The following is a 15,272-nucleotide window of genomic DNA, read 5'->3' as shown; positions in this document are numbered from 1 at the left end:
ATGCTGTACCGTCCTTAGGAATACTTCTTTTATGACCTCGTTCTACCAATGGGTTTTGGAGGCAGTGACATGTAATATATTGTTTTTCGCTTGGAGATCGCCTTTATGTCTGGCAAGAGTAAATAAATCATTTGACCAGGTTTGAACCACGTTGCAAAAGCTGTGGATCTGATATGCCCATTATACGCATACTTCTAAATTATTACAACCAATTTTGATAATCGTCTTTCCTTTTACCCTCACTCTTAGCTGATATAGTAACGTCTTTGCATTAAAAGCAAATAGCATTCAAGTTATTGGTGAAGCTGACAAGATCAGGAGCAACCATGCTCTACATTCTCATGACAGTTCATTGAGGTTTTTGATAAAAAAAATAAAAAAGCGTTGTTAGAGCAGGGTCTATTGTGAGCCTGTAGTAATACGCGTTGTCAAAATAAAACACTTGCTTCCTTCTCCTTAGGCCCTCTGTTTTATCCGTTTCCCTTTCGTCATCCATAGTCAATTGACTTCTTTGGAACCTTTCTTTTCTTTAATCTACTCGGTTTTTTAACTCTATTTTCTTTCTTCATAAGCTGTTCCTCAGGGCTATGATTGGGTAAATAAGTTCAACTCACAAATATCGGTACATTTGGGGTTTCAAAATTGAGCATTTGGCCAAATAAATAGGCGCCTATTTGAAAATACATCAGCCCTCGAGCTGGTGTATTTGGGTGTCCCATTTTGGCAAATAAATTTTTTCAAATAAACCGCAAAATGTCCAATTTTGAAACCCCTATTAAGAGCTAAAGGTACACATTGCTGCATTCACACGGATAATGTTCTTAGATAGGTCGTGTTTAATTGCTTCTAAGATGGGTATACTCGGATTAAGTTCTCCTTGCTCACTGAGACTCAAAGTGTCGATAGTTATTTGCTTCTCGGGATCGGATGGGGTGGATACCCTTCAAAAAGCAAGATCATGTAGATCAACATTCTTGAAAGAACTGGGATTCACAGCCTTAATGGCGTCCTTGAGGCCATTAACATTGTCCTCAGGAGAGAACATGTATTTAAAAGTATTTATTAAGACCTCTCCATCACAAGGCGAAGCATCTTAGTTAATGTGCCAACCATGGTGGACGGCTGCTTGGTTGAAAATTTTATTTGCTGAGCTAACTGGTTGCCAATTCATTTGAGAGTCCGGAGGTTATATGAAAAACATGCAAATGAAGAAACCTATACTCTTCCTTCGCCTCGTTAGTTATTACTGATGAATATCTCACCAATTTCTTAGCTACAGTTAATTCGAGCCACAGCAATGTTCAAAAGTGGACGAGATGGATGATACTCTTTATTATGATCTTTAATTAAATAAAATAACCTCCCTCCCCCTTCGCCATAAATAAGAGGATCGAGGAATAGTTTACCAACCAAGAACGATATAGAAAACCACTCCTTTTTTCTTTTTCTTCACAGCCAATGTTCAATCGTAACCGTCTAATCCACTTCGATTAGATAAGATTTTATTGTATTTTACAGAGCCCAACCAAGCCCAATTATGAAGGAACACTTTACAAAAATCTTTAAAGATTGGGTATGAGGAGAACCTTGTTTTGAGCATGGATTTTTTTTTTTTTTTTTTTTTTTTTGAATGTCATTACGAAAGACCATAGAAGGAGTTATCGACAAGCCTTCCTAGTTGAATCTACGACGCTTAGCACCCAAAACCTTTGTCTTTTCTTTTGCAGAGTTTCTCTTCCGCCTCTTTTCCATCGCCCGCGCCAAAGCCTTTGGATTATCTTTAAGATGCTGGAATTTGTCGATGAGCTCCAGCTTCTTTTGATCTGACTTCTTCAAGAAGAACGGGTTCTTGCCCTTTGCGATCAATTCCTTTTCTTTACGCTTATGCTCTCGTTTAATCTCCTGCCTACGTTTCTCAGAAGCCTCTGTTGCCTGTCGATCCAACATGCGACTCAACTGCCGTTGTAATTTCTCTTTTGTTTCAGGATCACGCGCCTTCTTGATCGACTCCTTTAGTTTCTTCATTTCGTCCGCTTGATAGTCTTTGAGGAATGAGTACGATTTTTCGAACAGATCTGTGTCCAATTTCCCGCTCAGACTGTCAAATCGAGGATCACGACGTTTCTATTTTTTTTTTTTTTTTTTTTTTTTTTTTTTTGGAAGCACCATTTCCTATAAGTTTTTTTTTTTTTTTTTTTTTTTTTTCAAGCACTTATGTAATCCACACGATACTTAAAGGATTTGTGTACTAAAAGGCATACCACAGTTGGAACTTCTACAACCTGACGGAAGCGTCCTACAGGCTTTTTTGATCCAATTTCCATAGGTCTTTTTTTTTTTTTTTTTTTTTTTTTATAAAATTAATAGTAGAAGCAGAGCATTGGTCAGATCCTCGTCACATTGAAAATGAGCTGGAGTTGCTTTATGATCCATCTAATCCATCCCTTACCTATTTTTATCCGTTCTCTTCTCAATAATCCTGCGTTGTTTCTTATCCATTTTTTTCTGAGGTGTCTCTTCATCATCATCGCCGTCATCATCGTCATCATCGTCATCATCATCACTATCATCGTCATCATATGTTTGAGGCTTCCGCTGAGATCCTTTGTTTGTTGTAGATGTAGATGTATGTGTGCTCTTTTTCTTTTCAGTTCCACGAAGGGTTTGGTGAAATGCTTTCATCCCAACTTTTTGTTGAATCTCTGCTAGTTTATCAAAGGGTATTTGAGATAGATCTATCATGGTTTGGATAATAGGGCAATTGAAAAAAAAAAAAAAAAAAAAAAGAAGGATGGTTATGAATGAAGAGTCAAATTATCCCTTGAATATATCTCTTCTTTGATGCGCGATGTAATCAAATAAGTTGCAATAAACGCTTTTTTTTTTTTTTTTTTTTTTTTTACTTACTGTTTTGGAGTTCTCTCAGTTCTCTGTCATTACTGTCTGAATCACTATCTGAATCGTCTGAAGCATCAGAACCCTCTTCGCTATCGTCAGAATCTTCTTCTTCCTCTTCCTCGTCTTCTTCCTGATCATCCTCCTGGTCATCCTCCTGGTCATCTTCCTCTTGACTGTCCTCTTGACTCGCTTCACCATCATCATAATCCTCTTCATTAAATATTTCCTGATCACTTTTATCACTGTCCTCTTGATCCAGATCACTATCGTTCTGATCAAAGGTTTGCATACGTCTCTAGATATATATATATACATGTGTTTGTTATGTTATTTAAAAGAATTCGGAAATGATTGTTAATCAGTATAAGTTTCGTCCACAACATACCAATGCTCTTTCTTCTGGGTCTTCTGCCTGTGCCTTCTTGTGTCTAAGCGCCATTCTTGTTCAAGTATGTAATGCCAACTGGTGTTTTGAAATGAACTTTTTTTTTTTTTATTTTTTTTTTAGCCTTTACAAAAGCCACGTTGCACACGATTCAAAACATTTCGAATTCCAACTGTCACAAAATTCTTGCTTTAACAGTTTTGCTCTTTGCTTGTCCATGGAGCACATGTTCTCATGGCCGACTTTGACGATGAATTGAACGGATACCTGCAGGCACGGACAGCCTCAGAACAGAAAGAAAAACAAGACATTGCTGCTGCCAATGCCGCTGCAGATGCGCTTTTTGGAGCTTTTACATCTAATTCTACATCTACTACCGCGACTACTACTACTTCTACTGTTATTGGCGATGGTTCGTCCTCTCCTTTCACTTTTCCACACCCAGATGGGTTCCAAGCAACAAAGGACCAACCTGCATTTGCATTCCATGCAGCAACTCAATTATGGCATGACGCCTACACAGGCACCTACTCATATTACGATGCAGCAACAGAAACCTATATCCCCGTGGAAGCACCAAATTTAAATAGCTTGAATTCATCGCAACAGCAACAGCAACAGCAACAGCAACAGAAACAAGGACAACAGCATTACTACTATCATCAACATCATCAACAGGCATATGGTCCTCCTAATAGTAGTAATATGAATGGTGGTATGTATCACATAGATCCTCATACAGGCTATGCGATCGAACTAAACCAATATGCGTCAGCATCGGCAGCTACAGCGCAGCCCCCAGAGAGCGATGCCACATTAAGATTGTGTGTATTGTCCTCCAATATACTTAAAGTCGGGGGAGTGATCATAATGGATGCTTCAGGTTTATCCTTTGGGCGGGATCGACCCTTGAGTGGACAGGGTAATCGAGTCAGGATGGTTGAGATGGAGATCAGTCGATTCCATGCGAGCATTTATTTGGATCGACAACAGGTTCATCCACATCAGCAAAGTGATGGACAAGGACAACTGGAACAACGACAACACCATCGTCAGCAGTATCAGCATCAGCAACAGTCTCAGAAGAAACAATATGATGAAGTTGAGAACGAGCAATATACCCCACAAACACAAGGAAGCATGAAGCACAAATCTCTGCCTCCCGCAGCTGATACGCCCAATAAGCCATCTCAATCAGACATGTCGACGGAGGTAGCGACGCAAAAAAATGAAGACGGAGCTGTGAATGACAACAGCAGCTCGGCATTTTTATCAGAAACAGAAGCAATCCTGAAGGTAGAAGCCTCGACATCTGGAACCAACGAGGGAAGCCATTCTAATGCAGAAGTACGATCGGGAGAGCAGCGACAGCAGGATAATGATGATGGTGAAAATAATGATGATGGAAGAGAAGACGGAGAGCTCCCCGAATCTCCAAGCGCTGGCGCACGAGACACGGGACTTGAGAACTATCGAGGAGAAAATAAAGGAAGAGAAATGGAGGGTGAGCTGGAGGAAGGTGAAGAATATGATGAGCCAGCGCAGATGGTGCAGAGTCAAGGTTTGGAACAGCAATATAAAGACTATCAACAACAGTTGGAAAAGTACCAGCAGTACTACGAAACTATGTTGACAGCGACGACTGCGGCGATGGCTTCACTTGATTATATTGACACGTTCCAAATAACGGATTGCGGATCAACCCACGGTACTTTTTTGAATGGGGAACGGTTGTCAGTACCCAAAGCAGCTAGTCAGCCCTTTGCATTAAAGCATATGGATCAACTTCGGATGGGCTCGACAGTGTTTGAAGTCCATCTCCATGAGGATGGACGAATATGCGAGACTTGTCAGATCACAGATGGGAATGAGATTGAAGTCATGAGTGATAAAGGTCATTGGGAGGGTTCGACAATCCCTGCAGAGAAGAACTCGCCATCGCTTGTGGGAGATCTTCGATTGACACGAGAGCAGGAAAGAATTGAGGAGATGAATCGTTTAAAGAAAAAATGGGCAGGACCCGACAGAAAGACGTATTTTAATTCTAAACGTGGAGGGGAAGTCAGTGGCGATGGAGATGAAGGGAGTCAAGGGGCGTCACAATACGTTGATAGAGCTGCAAAACGTCGATTATACAATCCTGATCGATCATCACCTATTCCTTCTGTCATTCCTGTATATGCTTCACAACAACAACAGCAACACCAAGAGATGGCGGCACAGACTAGTGGATTCCATGTACCGGTAGCCCATACCAACAAAGGGCATGCCATGCTTAGCAAGATGGGTTGGAAAGCAGGAACTGGATTGGGTGTTGCTGGTCAGGGTGTGGTTGAGCCTATACAATTGATGGTGACAGATCGAAAGGCGGGGCTGGGATCTAAAGCCTTGCAAACCCAGGGCGATGCTGCCTCACGGACGCCGGAGACCCCTGGTGAGCAGGCACGGAGGAAGGCACGAGAACGATATGCGCAATTAAAATGACAAACAAGAATAATGAAGTAAAAAAAAAAAAAAGTGAGTTTTGAGCGTGCCTTAATTCCCTACTCTATCTGTTCGCGATCATCAGCGGTGAGAGCAATGAAAAGAACAGCTGCATCCTATGCATGCGCCCGCGCAGAGGTGCCGCACTATATTTTTTTAAAAAAATTGAGCAATTTCCCTTTGCCCACAATCATTTAAAAAGATGAAACAGCTACGGTTGAAAAGCAGGAAATGAACTTTATTTCTAGACGCGTTTGAGAACTAGGCGTCAATTGAAGGGACTGCCGTTTTGACAGTATGATATTTTATGAATTTGGTCAATTATGATATGTATTTCTACAATCTTCAGTTATTATTCGCAATTCGTGGATATTTCGACAAATCTGTACGCAATTATACACCCATTTGGAACATCTCATCGTCTTCGTCAAAGGCTTTGGCGTCATTGGCGTTGTCGTCGACCTTGGTTACATCATCAGATCCAGCACCATTTTGACCATTTTCTCCATTTTCTGAATCGTGGCTGTTTCCATTCGCGTTTTTGTTGAAGTTGCGTTGTGGACGAGGGGGATTACCACATCGATCCTTACCATAGTTAATTTTGATATTGTCATATGCAGAGTTACGACGAATGCCTTCAACGGCCTGGACTGCTGACAAAATGGTTGTAAAGTTGACAAATCCACAATTCTTCTCTTTCAGAATGTTGACCAGCTCAATTTCTCCAAATTCAGAAAAGTCTTGTCGAAGTTTCTCCTCAGTGAATGAATCATCAAGCTGACCAAGGTACACATTGCGAGTTGCACCTCTTTGTACGGCTTCAATAACTTGGTGTGGCAAGGCATGGGCATTTTGGCCCCAGCCAACCTTGAGAGGTCGGGATCGAACGGTAATTCCGAGTGACGCCACATTAAAAAAGTTGGTGGCTGCTTGGGGATCCACAAAAGTCACAAAGGCAATGTGCTTCTGAGGAAGGTATCGGATGCTACTCAAGATTCCACCACGGATTGCATTGCAAAGATCTTCAGTGGTTGTCTCTTCGCTGATGCCACCCAGGTATACAGTTCTGTTACCCTCAGCTGTCAAGGCACCCATTTGCAGACCAGAGGTACCCATGCGACCACCGCTTGAAAAACGATCAAAGCTTGGATTGAATCCCATAGACATTGAGGACCCAAACTGTGAATAGTTAGACCCTCCAAAGCCAAAAGACCCGGACATTCCGCCAGGCATTCCTGCTACAGCGTTCTTGGCACATCTGTCCTTTCCATAGTTGATTCGGCGTCCAGAATAACGAGCATCGTGTGGCAAAGCCGCCACAGCCTTCATTGCGTTGCTAATGCTCGTGAAGTGTACAAAAGCAATGTTCTTTTCTCTCAAAATTTTGATAGTATCGATGGGTCCATATTGCGAGAAATCGGCACGCAATCCTTGCTCGGTAATGGAATCATCAACATTACCGAGGAACACATTTCTAGTTGCGCCTTGCTGGATAGCCTGAAGCACAGGACCTGGAATTTGCGAAGGCTTACCCCAGCCAACTCGGAGTTCGCGTCCTGCGAGGGTCATCTTACGAGTGTTGGCCTCGAGGTGGAAGGCAGAGGCTGCAGCTGCATCAACAAATGAAATAAAGGCGCAATTCTTCTCTGGCAACAGACGCGCGCTTTCCACAAGACCAGTGCGAACAAAGCTTAGGACCTCGTCGATTTGTGTCTCTGGTGCGATATTGCCAATGTAGACAGTACGACCGTTTGCTGAGCCCGCCGCAGCACCGGTTGGGAATGGAACTTGGAAAGGTATGTTGGCATAGGGTGTTCCGAAAGCGGAAGTCTGGTATGGCGGATATGATCCTGTCAAAGACATGGAAGGGTCAGCACTATATTGAGCACCGTATTGACCACTGCCTGACATTTGGCCATACATTGCCATGGCATTAGCACCATAGCTAGCCCCATAAATATCAGCAGTTGAGCCACCCATACCGGAGTAACTGTTGCTACTGCTAGTGCTGTAGCCTTGTGCGACGCGTGGCTTCTTGAAAGCATCTTGGCTCTGAGCATAATCGTTGCTTCGCTTCATGGTTGTAATAGATATTGGATTGTGAAAAATATGAGAAAAAAAAAGAAAAAAAAATGGCAGTAGTCTTTACAACGGTGAGGAATGCCCCTGGAGACAAAGAAATAAAATGGGGCCTCTTGATTGTAACTGTCAGTCAAAAAGGACTGATGACACGAAGGAACGAACAGGAAAGAAACTAAGGAACCCGGAGAGCAAGGCAGGACAGACGAGTAGGCAAGCCGAAATCAAAAGTCAAATCAAAAAAAGCAATAAAAAAAAAAAAAGGAAATACACAAAAAAAGATTGGTCATATTTGTAAATAAAAGAGGCTCAACACACAAGGACAAAAAAGCAAAACGAATGAATCTGAACATGCGAAAGAAAGACTCTAAACAAGTGTAAAGATTCGGTCCATATAATGCAAGGAGAAAGACGACAAAGAAACCCAATAAAATAGATGGGAACATCATCCTTGATTATTTAACCACCATTGAATGCATTCTTATGGAGGAAAAAGAAAGAAAGGACCTGAGTAGGGCAACATTATAACACTCATAGGAAAGTCGCCGAACAGAAGAAAAAAATATAAAATATAAAATATAAAATATAAAAATAAAAATAAAAAATAAAGTGAAAAACAAGAACATACACTGATAAAGAGAAAGGAAACGTTAAAGTAAGGCAGCAGAATAGGAAGATGTATCTGCGGCAGATCCAGAGAGTAATGATAGATGGTGGTAAAGAAAATAAAATAAAACAAAATAAAATAAAATAAAAAAAAGAAAAACAAAAGAAAAAAAAGAAGAGAAAAAGAAGAAGAAGGAAGGAAAGAAAGAAAGAAATAAAAGAAAAGAAGATTGAGAAAAAGGGTTTGACGAAGGAGATTCAGTTGATCTGCAGCGCTGAGAGCAACGGATAAGGAGAAGGATGGGGATGATGGAAGATGATCAAGACGATGAGTGGTGCAGGTCAGGTTCATTTAGGAAGACCTTTCGTGGCTTTGTACATAATTAAGGGCCCTATAAGTTCTTCCAGTGATATATGACCAAGTCGGTCATTTAGGCTTCAATGGCATCAGCATTCGCCTCTGACGACTATTCTCATTCTTTCTTACTTTAAAACACTGAGCAATGTCATGCGAATCTTGTACAGGCTGCTTCGAGACGACACCTTGCAGTACACCCACCTCTACTATCAAAGGAAGTATCACCAAAGAATACCTAAAGTTCGTCAAGGCAGCCACTGCTTGCGAGAAAACAGTTGATAAGAGAAAGCCTTTAGCTCGAGGAGATCATGAGGATCATGCCTTCAATACCATGATCAGTATCCTTGCTAACCGTCAATTCACAGCCCAAACATATCTTACGATGTCACTCGAACATCTTGGATCGGATAAGTTTTTACGACTGGCACGGTCACTAGCACATCATGGATTCTGGGGTAGATTGATCACCTGGGCGTTTCTGTTTGTAAAGGAGGACAGCCTGCTTCTGCAGTCATTGCTAGATAAACATGACCAAGAGCTGTTGCAACATGTGAACGATGAAGCCGAAATATTCGAGCTTTTCAACCCTGCGGTGAGTGACGTTCGACGTGTCGTGTGGAGTTCTGGCCCCATTCCTGGCTATTAAAATAGATCTGTTATTCTTAATAAATGTAAAACAAAAAGAGTACAAGAACTCTTAATTCCTTGCATTCTACTTTTTTGCTTTATTATTATTATTATTTGTAGAGGGCAAACTATGCTCCCTAAACACAAAGGATAATCGGGGTGGACGCCTTTTGAGACTCTTGTTCTTCAAGGTTGAGGAAAAGCTCCCTCTGCTTTGATTTCCTCTTTCTCTCAGATACTATTTCTGAGCAAGAACTCATAGTCATATCATTTCGACTAGTCAAGCCAGATTTATGTGATAGTGAATCCAAGAGGACACAGTGCGTTGACTTAAACCCACATGGGATTTTTTTAAATAAAAAAAATCCTGTTGCATTATATGTATATATATCTATACATGTGTATAATTGAGAAATCTGCACTTTAAAAGTATGAGAACATTAGACCGAAGGCGAGGACTCAATTGGGTTGTAGCTCACGATGCAGTTCGATACTGGTTCTGTACACACATGTAATATGAAACATCGAAGGTCAAAAGTCTTATCCAGAATGTAACACGTTCAGGAACGAAAACCCAACACCAAGCATCGGGAGTTAACATTGAGCAGGACTTTTTTTACTATCACCAAGCAGATTATCGACTCTGATAGTTTTGATGCAAAGCCAACAGACTTAAAGGCATGGTATCATCGGCGTCAAGAAGTATAATCATTAACTCTGCACAGTCGGGCCATAATTCGAACATAAACATACATGTCTAAAGAGCCGCACCATCGTATGTCAGTAATACTTACTCGAATGGGAAGAGAGCACATCCAAAAAAAAAAAAAAAAAAAAAAAAAAAAAAAAGTAAATTAAGAGGACACGTTCATCGGTATACGGTAATGGTCATGACTGACGAGCACAAGTTAAAGATTTACGGTTTTGTGTAGGTCTGGCTTGATTGACTCGAAGATGTCGTCGATCAAATGAAGAAGCCAGGATAGTCCAGCTTCGCAGAGTAGTTGAATGCGCAACTCTCATTGTATATCCTTACGCAACAATAGCGTTAAAATCTCGCTCCATGGAAGCGATTATGAGCATCAGTCCTCTTGTCGCCACGTTGACCTAACGCTGTCCCTTCCGGCCGGCACCATCATCGGTGCCAATGACACCAACCCCACAAGGCCAGATAACCCAGCATTTCCCGACACTCTAGTCGATATATCTTAAGCCTTAGGTTTATATATAAATAACAATATAGCGGTATTTGGGATTGATGATCGCTACGAGCCTTTCAGCTCCCGCATAGCGGCTTCCTTGGGTTTTCCTCGTTATAAGGCCGACAGGAAATAGATTCACAAGCATAAGACCATTTCCAATAATGATGGATGACCCTCATCGATTGCCAATACCAAGCTAATCCTTTTAAAGGTCTGTTGTAAAGACTCATCTGTTGTCCGGATCGAGTCACGTTTCTTTTTTTCTTTTTTTTTTTTTTTTCTTCAATGCGCACATGTGTTTCTCTCTTCGTCATCTTGCTCCTCGCTTCCTCCAACAAACTTAACACACCCACTCTTACCCACCTTTACTGCATTTATACAACTCACAATTATACACATTCGTTATCAAAAATAAAATCGGCGCCATGTCCAACTCTCGTCAGACCTCAACGCAAGAGCCGCCATCCGGCAAACTTTTCCAGTTCAAGCTAGTTTTGCTGGGTGTGTATTGTCCTTAATGAGCTGATGCATTTCTGCTAATCATATTTTTAATTGCTGATGTCTAAGTGTACACAGTCAACCGCCTCACTAGGTAAAACTCACTAACACAAAAATTACATTCTTCTGATTCCTCTGATTCCTCTGGGGTTTTTTTTTTTTTTTTTTTTTTTTGGTAATTTCAGGCGAGTCTGCTGTTGGAAAATCAAGGTAATCTAGAGATATACGTTCACGTTATTATCAATACTACTCAAAAATATCATTATTCTGATTCAAAACTTTTTTTTCTTTTTTCTTTTTTCTTTTTTCCCCCTCCTGTGAATGGATGAACTCTTCATAGTCTTGTCCTCCGCTTTGTTAAGGATCAATTTGATGATTATAGAGAGAGCACCATTGGAGGTAATATTACATCAATGGCGAAGACATGTATCACAGGATCGTACAAAGTCGAAAATAATGCAGCCGCGGATATGATTAGAACAACTACTCTTGAGAAGTCAACATATTGACTGTTGCAATCACTTTCTTAAAAAAAATAGCTGCCTTCTTGACACAGACTATTTGCCTGGATGATGCCACAACAGTCAAATTTGAGATCTGGTACGACTGAAAACATCAATATCTAATGCCTCTTTATGAGCGATAATGCTAATTATTAAAATTCTCCTCTCTACATATTTATCGTAAAAAAAGGGATACCGCTGGACAGGAGCGCTATAAGGCACGTGTACCTTCGTGATTTTTGAAAAATACATATTCACTTCAGCATCAGTCAGGGATGGACTTTTACTAAGCGGCTCTACTTTTAACGTCTTTGTGCTTATAGAGTTTGGCACCTATGTACTACCGCAATGCAAACTGTGCAGTCGTTGTCTACGATATCACTCAAAGCGTAAGGACCGTATTTGATATAGGGACATCAGGGACATGTATGTTTTTTTTTTTTTTTTTTTTTTTTTTTTTTTTTTTTTCGCGAAAACTAATATTAAGTCACCAATGTAATGAAATAGTCGTCATTGGACAAAGCCAAGTCATGGGTCAAAGAGCTTCAACGTCAGGCAGACCCCAACATTGTGATTGCATTGGCAGGAAACAAAAGTGATTTGAGCGCAAGACGCGTTATTGAGACAGAGGTAATAGACTGATGACACAGTGTGGCGAAGAACAGCTTCAATCATCACAGTATATTTTCTTGATACTGAAGATCAATCGTACCTGCTGCTTTATTTTTCTTCATGTAGGAGGCCCAAGCATATGCTGATGAGGCTGGTCTCTTGTTCTTCGAAACTTCTGCTAAAACAGCGACTAATGTGAATGAGTTATTCACAAGCATAGGTAAGGAAAATCAATAGAAATAAAAATAAAAAATATTTATAGAGTGTCAGGTATTGTCTATTTACCTTTTAACTTCGAACTTTAAAAATATAGCCAAGAAGATGCCTTTGGATATGCTTGCTAATCCACGCCCTCGTGGAGCAGGACTCAATCCAAGAGGAGTTGATCTTAACCGTGACAACAGAGAATCAGGATGTGCATGCTAAGCATCAATATTATTTACTATTTTCTTTCGCCTTGGCCGCGCCACTAAACTGCCTTTTGACTTGCCGCATTCAAATCTCTCTACACAAACCTTTTTTTCCTCTGGCTCGGATGCTGTCTTTTTCATCCACCCTCTAATATCTCGATATCGGTTGTGCTTTCTATCTTCACAATAAACATCTGATCCTATTTGACAATGCCTGCATATTAAAATATGAAGAATACATGTCAAATGCTTAAAAAAAATTTATTTGTTGCTTACTGTTGTGGTGCTCGATTTACCAAACGAGGATCAGTCCCTGTCCAAAAAGCGCGTGGATCATGAAGTCAGCACATGCAAAACAAAGTGTCGGAAGTCAAAATCCCCAAGCTTGATTAATATTGAGGCTTTGTCTCCAAGGGGGTCCATTAATCTGTGGATAATTTTACTCAGGGGTTTTGCGTAAATGTAAAACCATACATTTAATTATGCACTTTCAGAACCCATTCAACCCAAACGAAACCACTTTTTTCTTTTTTTCACTGGTTTCCTAATCTCAACTCCAATTCCATTGTTCTTCCCATTCAATTCAAGTTCTACAAACATTGAACCAAAATCGCTCTCATTCTTCTCTCCTGTCGGTCCAAGCGCCAAAAGTCGTACAAAAAACAAGTTTACTCTCAGCCTGGACCAAACTTTCGTGGGCCATATTTTGCCACCAAAAATAAAAAAAAAAAAAAAGCGCCTCTGCTCTTCAACTGTCGCGAACATATTTCTCTTTCAGGTCGTGGAAAGGTAAACTTAAATCAATCTCCACCTCGGTCGCAGAAGGAAGGTGCTGACTACACAGATATATCTATTTTAATGTGATGTGGCGCGATTGTACGAAAATATCCACAAAAAATTGTCCACAGAAAGAAGCTCTAGTTCCAGGAAGAGCTCACGAGAAATAGTAGTGAATAGTGTAACACATTGCGCGGGTAAAGCTAGTACATTATGAAGCATGCGAAAATCCTTGCTAATATAAATCACCTTTGAGCTTGTCCTGCCTTTCTCTCTACTTCCCAACTCCACCAACTCAACGCCAAAACACCAAGCTGCAGGCGCAGTCGATTTTACATTTGACTTTACCCTCTTTGCCTCTGTACGTATATTACAATCACGTAACCATCCTTGTACATATTTTCTACTGAAACCAGTGCTTTTATTAAACTTCTATAACCCCCATTCTGGTTATACTTCTACGTTAATTCATACGAGGGATTTCTATGCAAAGTAAAAAACGTGGTTTATAGAGGAGTCGAAAGGATGATTAGCTAACGTTACCCTCAATACTAAATTCTTCTGCAACATATGGACAAAAACAATACACTAGGGCTTTGCAATATAACAATCGCCGATTGCACATATGATGAATGACAATCGTATCCTAGCATACAGATCCGTAAAGGATCTCCGTAACCACACTAGCGTGGAGAATCTACAACCCGGATTGTCTGAACAGGTGTATCAACATCCACGACGTAAATCGACAGGGGATCATTCGCCCCCTTTTAATGAGGCTTTGCAATCTACAAATCTAGCTTACAATTCCAGGAATCAAGCCAGTGACAATGGCCGAAACGATCGCATCAGCAACCCTCACATCAGATTTAATGATATCAACGACACCAATGCCAGATCCTTTAATTATAATAGTGGTATCAATTATAGCAAAGGCAGAAGAAGCACCAGGTCACAAAATCAACAACAGAAGCGCCTTTCTTCATTTTCAAATACAAAATACAACCAGCCTCTACACTCTTCATTAGGCAACAACTTCAGCCAGCCACTCAACTTTCCCAGTCAAACTTTTCCGCGTCCACCACGGGCACCAAGAAGAAGCTCGAACGATAGCGCTGTTATTTTCAATCCTACATACTACAAACCCCCTATATCGCCTTTTCCTTATGACGAGTTGCTAACATATGATCCAAACTCATTGAACTTGTTTACACCCTCTTACGGCGCACAAAACTTTGTCTACCACCACACTACTGGCATCCTTGTCGATGACATGGACCAGAGCTGCAAAAACGAGATGATCCCCTCTGACCACCACCAAGATAGGCACTTGAGCTTCTCGAGCCCTTCAAACAGCTATCATTTACTACAGTCCAGCCAAACAGCTATGTTGCAGCCCTCTACCTCAATGGAAGAGTGCTTTCTGTACCAAAATCCATTCGTAGCAGCCTGGGGCAACTATCCCCATAACGCTCCGTGGGCACCTCAATGGATGCCAAATGTAGGCCAGTATGACTTGGAATTAAATACACCAAAGCCAGCTCCAGAGATATCATCACAAACAGTAGATACCAGCCCGTGCGCTGACCAGGGTAATTCGGTAGATATTGCTTTTACCTGATTAAAGAAAGATTCCTTCGATTACTTACCTATTAATATCTTTATATAGCTTCAAGTCACGACCGTTTACTTGAACAATTGGAGTGGTATTTTTCGCCTAGAAACTTGGCGACGGACACATATTTGGGTACGGAAGTAAAAATATCATGATCCCTTGTGTTTGTAATTCATATAACATACATACTCAGATTTACTTTCCTTGAGGAACAATAG

The 15,272-nt window shown here is 40.9% G+C and overlaps 6 protein-coding genes across 6 annotated transcripts; 4 read left to right on the top strand and 2 right to left on the bottom strand.

The window, feature by feature from the left end:
• Positions 1 to 1,674: 1,674 nt before the first annotated feature.
• BCR41DRAFT_299228 (hypothetical protein) lies at positions 1,675 to 2,330 on the bottom strand (the record flags this gene model as incomplete). The annotated part of the gene is made up of 2 exons (XM_022020518.1): positions 1,675 to 2,124; positions 2,262 to 2,330. Coding segments are annotated over 2 exons (519 nt in total), but the record flags the coding sequence as incomplete, so codon positions are not given.
• Positions 2,331 to 5,485: 3,155 nt separating this feature from the next.
• Positions 5,486 to 5,719, top strand: BCR41DRAFT_279772 (hypothetical protein; the record flags this gene model as incomplete). The annotated part of the gene is made up of 1 exon (XM_022020220.1): positions 5,486 to 5,719. A coding segment is annotated over one exon (234 nt), but the record flags the coding sequence as incomplete, so codon positions are not given.
• Positions 5,720 to 6,241: 522 nt separating this feature from the next.
• BCR41DRAFT_296814 (hypothetical protein) lies at positions 6,242 to 7,534 on the bottom strand (the record flags this gene model as incomplete). Its single annotated transcript, XM_022020441.1, has 1 exon — positions 6,242 to 7,534. A coding segment is annotated over one exon (1,293 nt), but the record flags the coding sequence as incomplete, so codon positions are not given.
• A 1,368-nt stretch (positions 7,535 to 8,902) lies between these two features.
• Positions 8,903 to 9,492, top strand: BCR41DRAFT_346412 (hypothetical protein). Its single transcript, XM_022022873.1, has one exon. It carries the CDS (start codon positions 8,956 to 8,958, stop codon positions 9,454 to 9,456), a length of 501 nt encoding a protein of 166 aa, XP_021885720.1. The 5' UTR covers positions 8,903 to 8,955; the 3' UTR covers positions 9,457 to 9,492.
• A 1,427-nt stretch (positions 9,493 to 10,919) lies between these two features.
• Positions 10,920 to 12,880, top strand: BCR41DRAFT_346409 (ras-related protein rab-5B-like protein). Its single transcript, XM_022022872.1, has 9 exons — positions 10,920 to 11,140; positions 11,323 to 11,347; positions 11,478 to 11,536; positions 11,677 to 11,737; positions 11,831 to 11,858; positions 11,964 to 12,029; positions 12,148 to 12,270; positions 12,379 to 12,472; positions 12,566 to 12,880. The coding sequence occupies exons 1-9, from the start codon at positions 11,065 to 11,067 to the stop codon at positions 12,676 to 12,678; spliced, it is 645 nt and encodes a 214-aa protein (XP_021885719.1). The 5' UTR covers positions 10,920 to 11,064; the 3' UTR covers positions 12,679 to 12,880.
• A 764-nt stretch (positions 12,881 to 13,644) lies between these two features.
• Positions 13,645 to 15,108, top strand: BCR41DRAFT_126529 (hypothetical protein). The gene is made up of 2 exons (XM_022019471.1): positions 13,645 to 13,800; positions 14,032 to 15,108. The coding sequence occupies exon 2, from the start codon at positions 14,065 to 14,067 to the stop codon at positions 15,058 to 15,060; it is 996 nt and encodes a 331-aa protein (XP_021885718.1). The 5' UTR covers positions 13,645 to 13,800; positions 14,032 to 14,064; the 3' UTR covers positions 15,061 to 15,108.
• Positions 15,109 to 15,272: the final 164 nt, after the last annotated feature.

Source organism: Lobosporangium transversale (genome assembly GCF_002105155.1).
Source record: "Lobosporangium transversale strain NRRL 3116 chromosome Unknown BCR41scaffold_3, whole genome shotgun sequence".
Lineage (NCBI taxonomy): Eukaryota > Fungi > Mortierellomycota > Mortierellomycetes > Mortierellales > Mortierellaceae > Lobosporangium > Lobosporangium transversale.
This window is presented reverse-complemented; position numbering and strand designations above follow the sequence as displayed.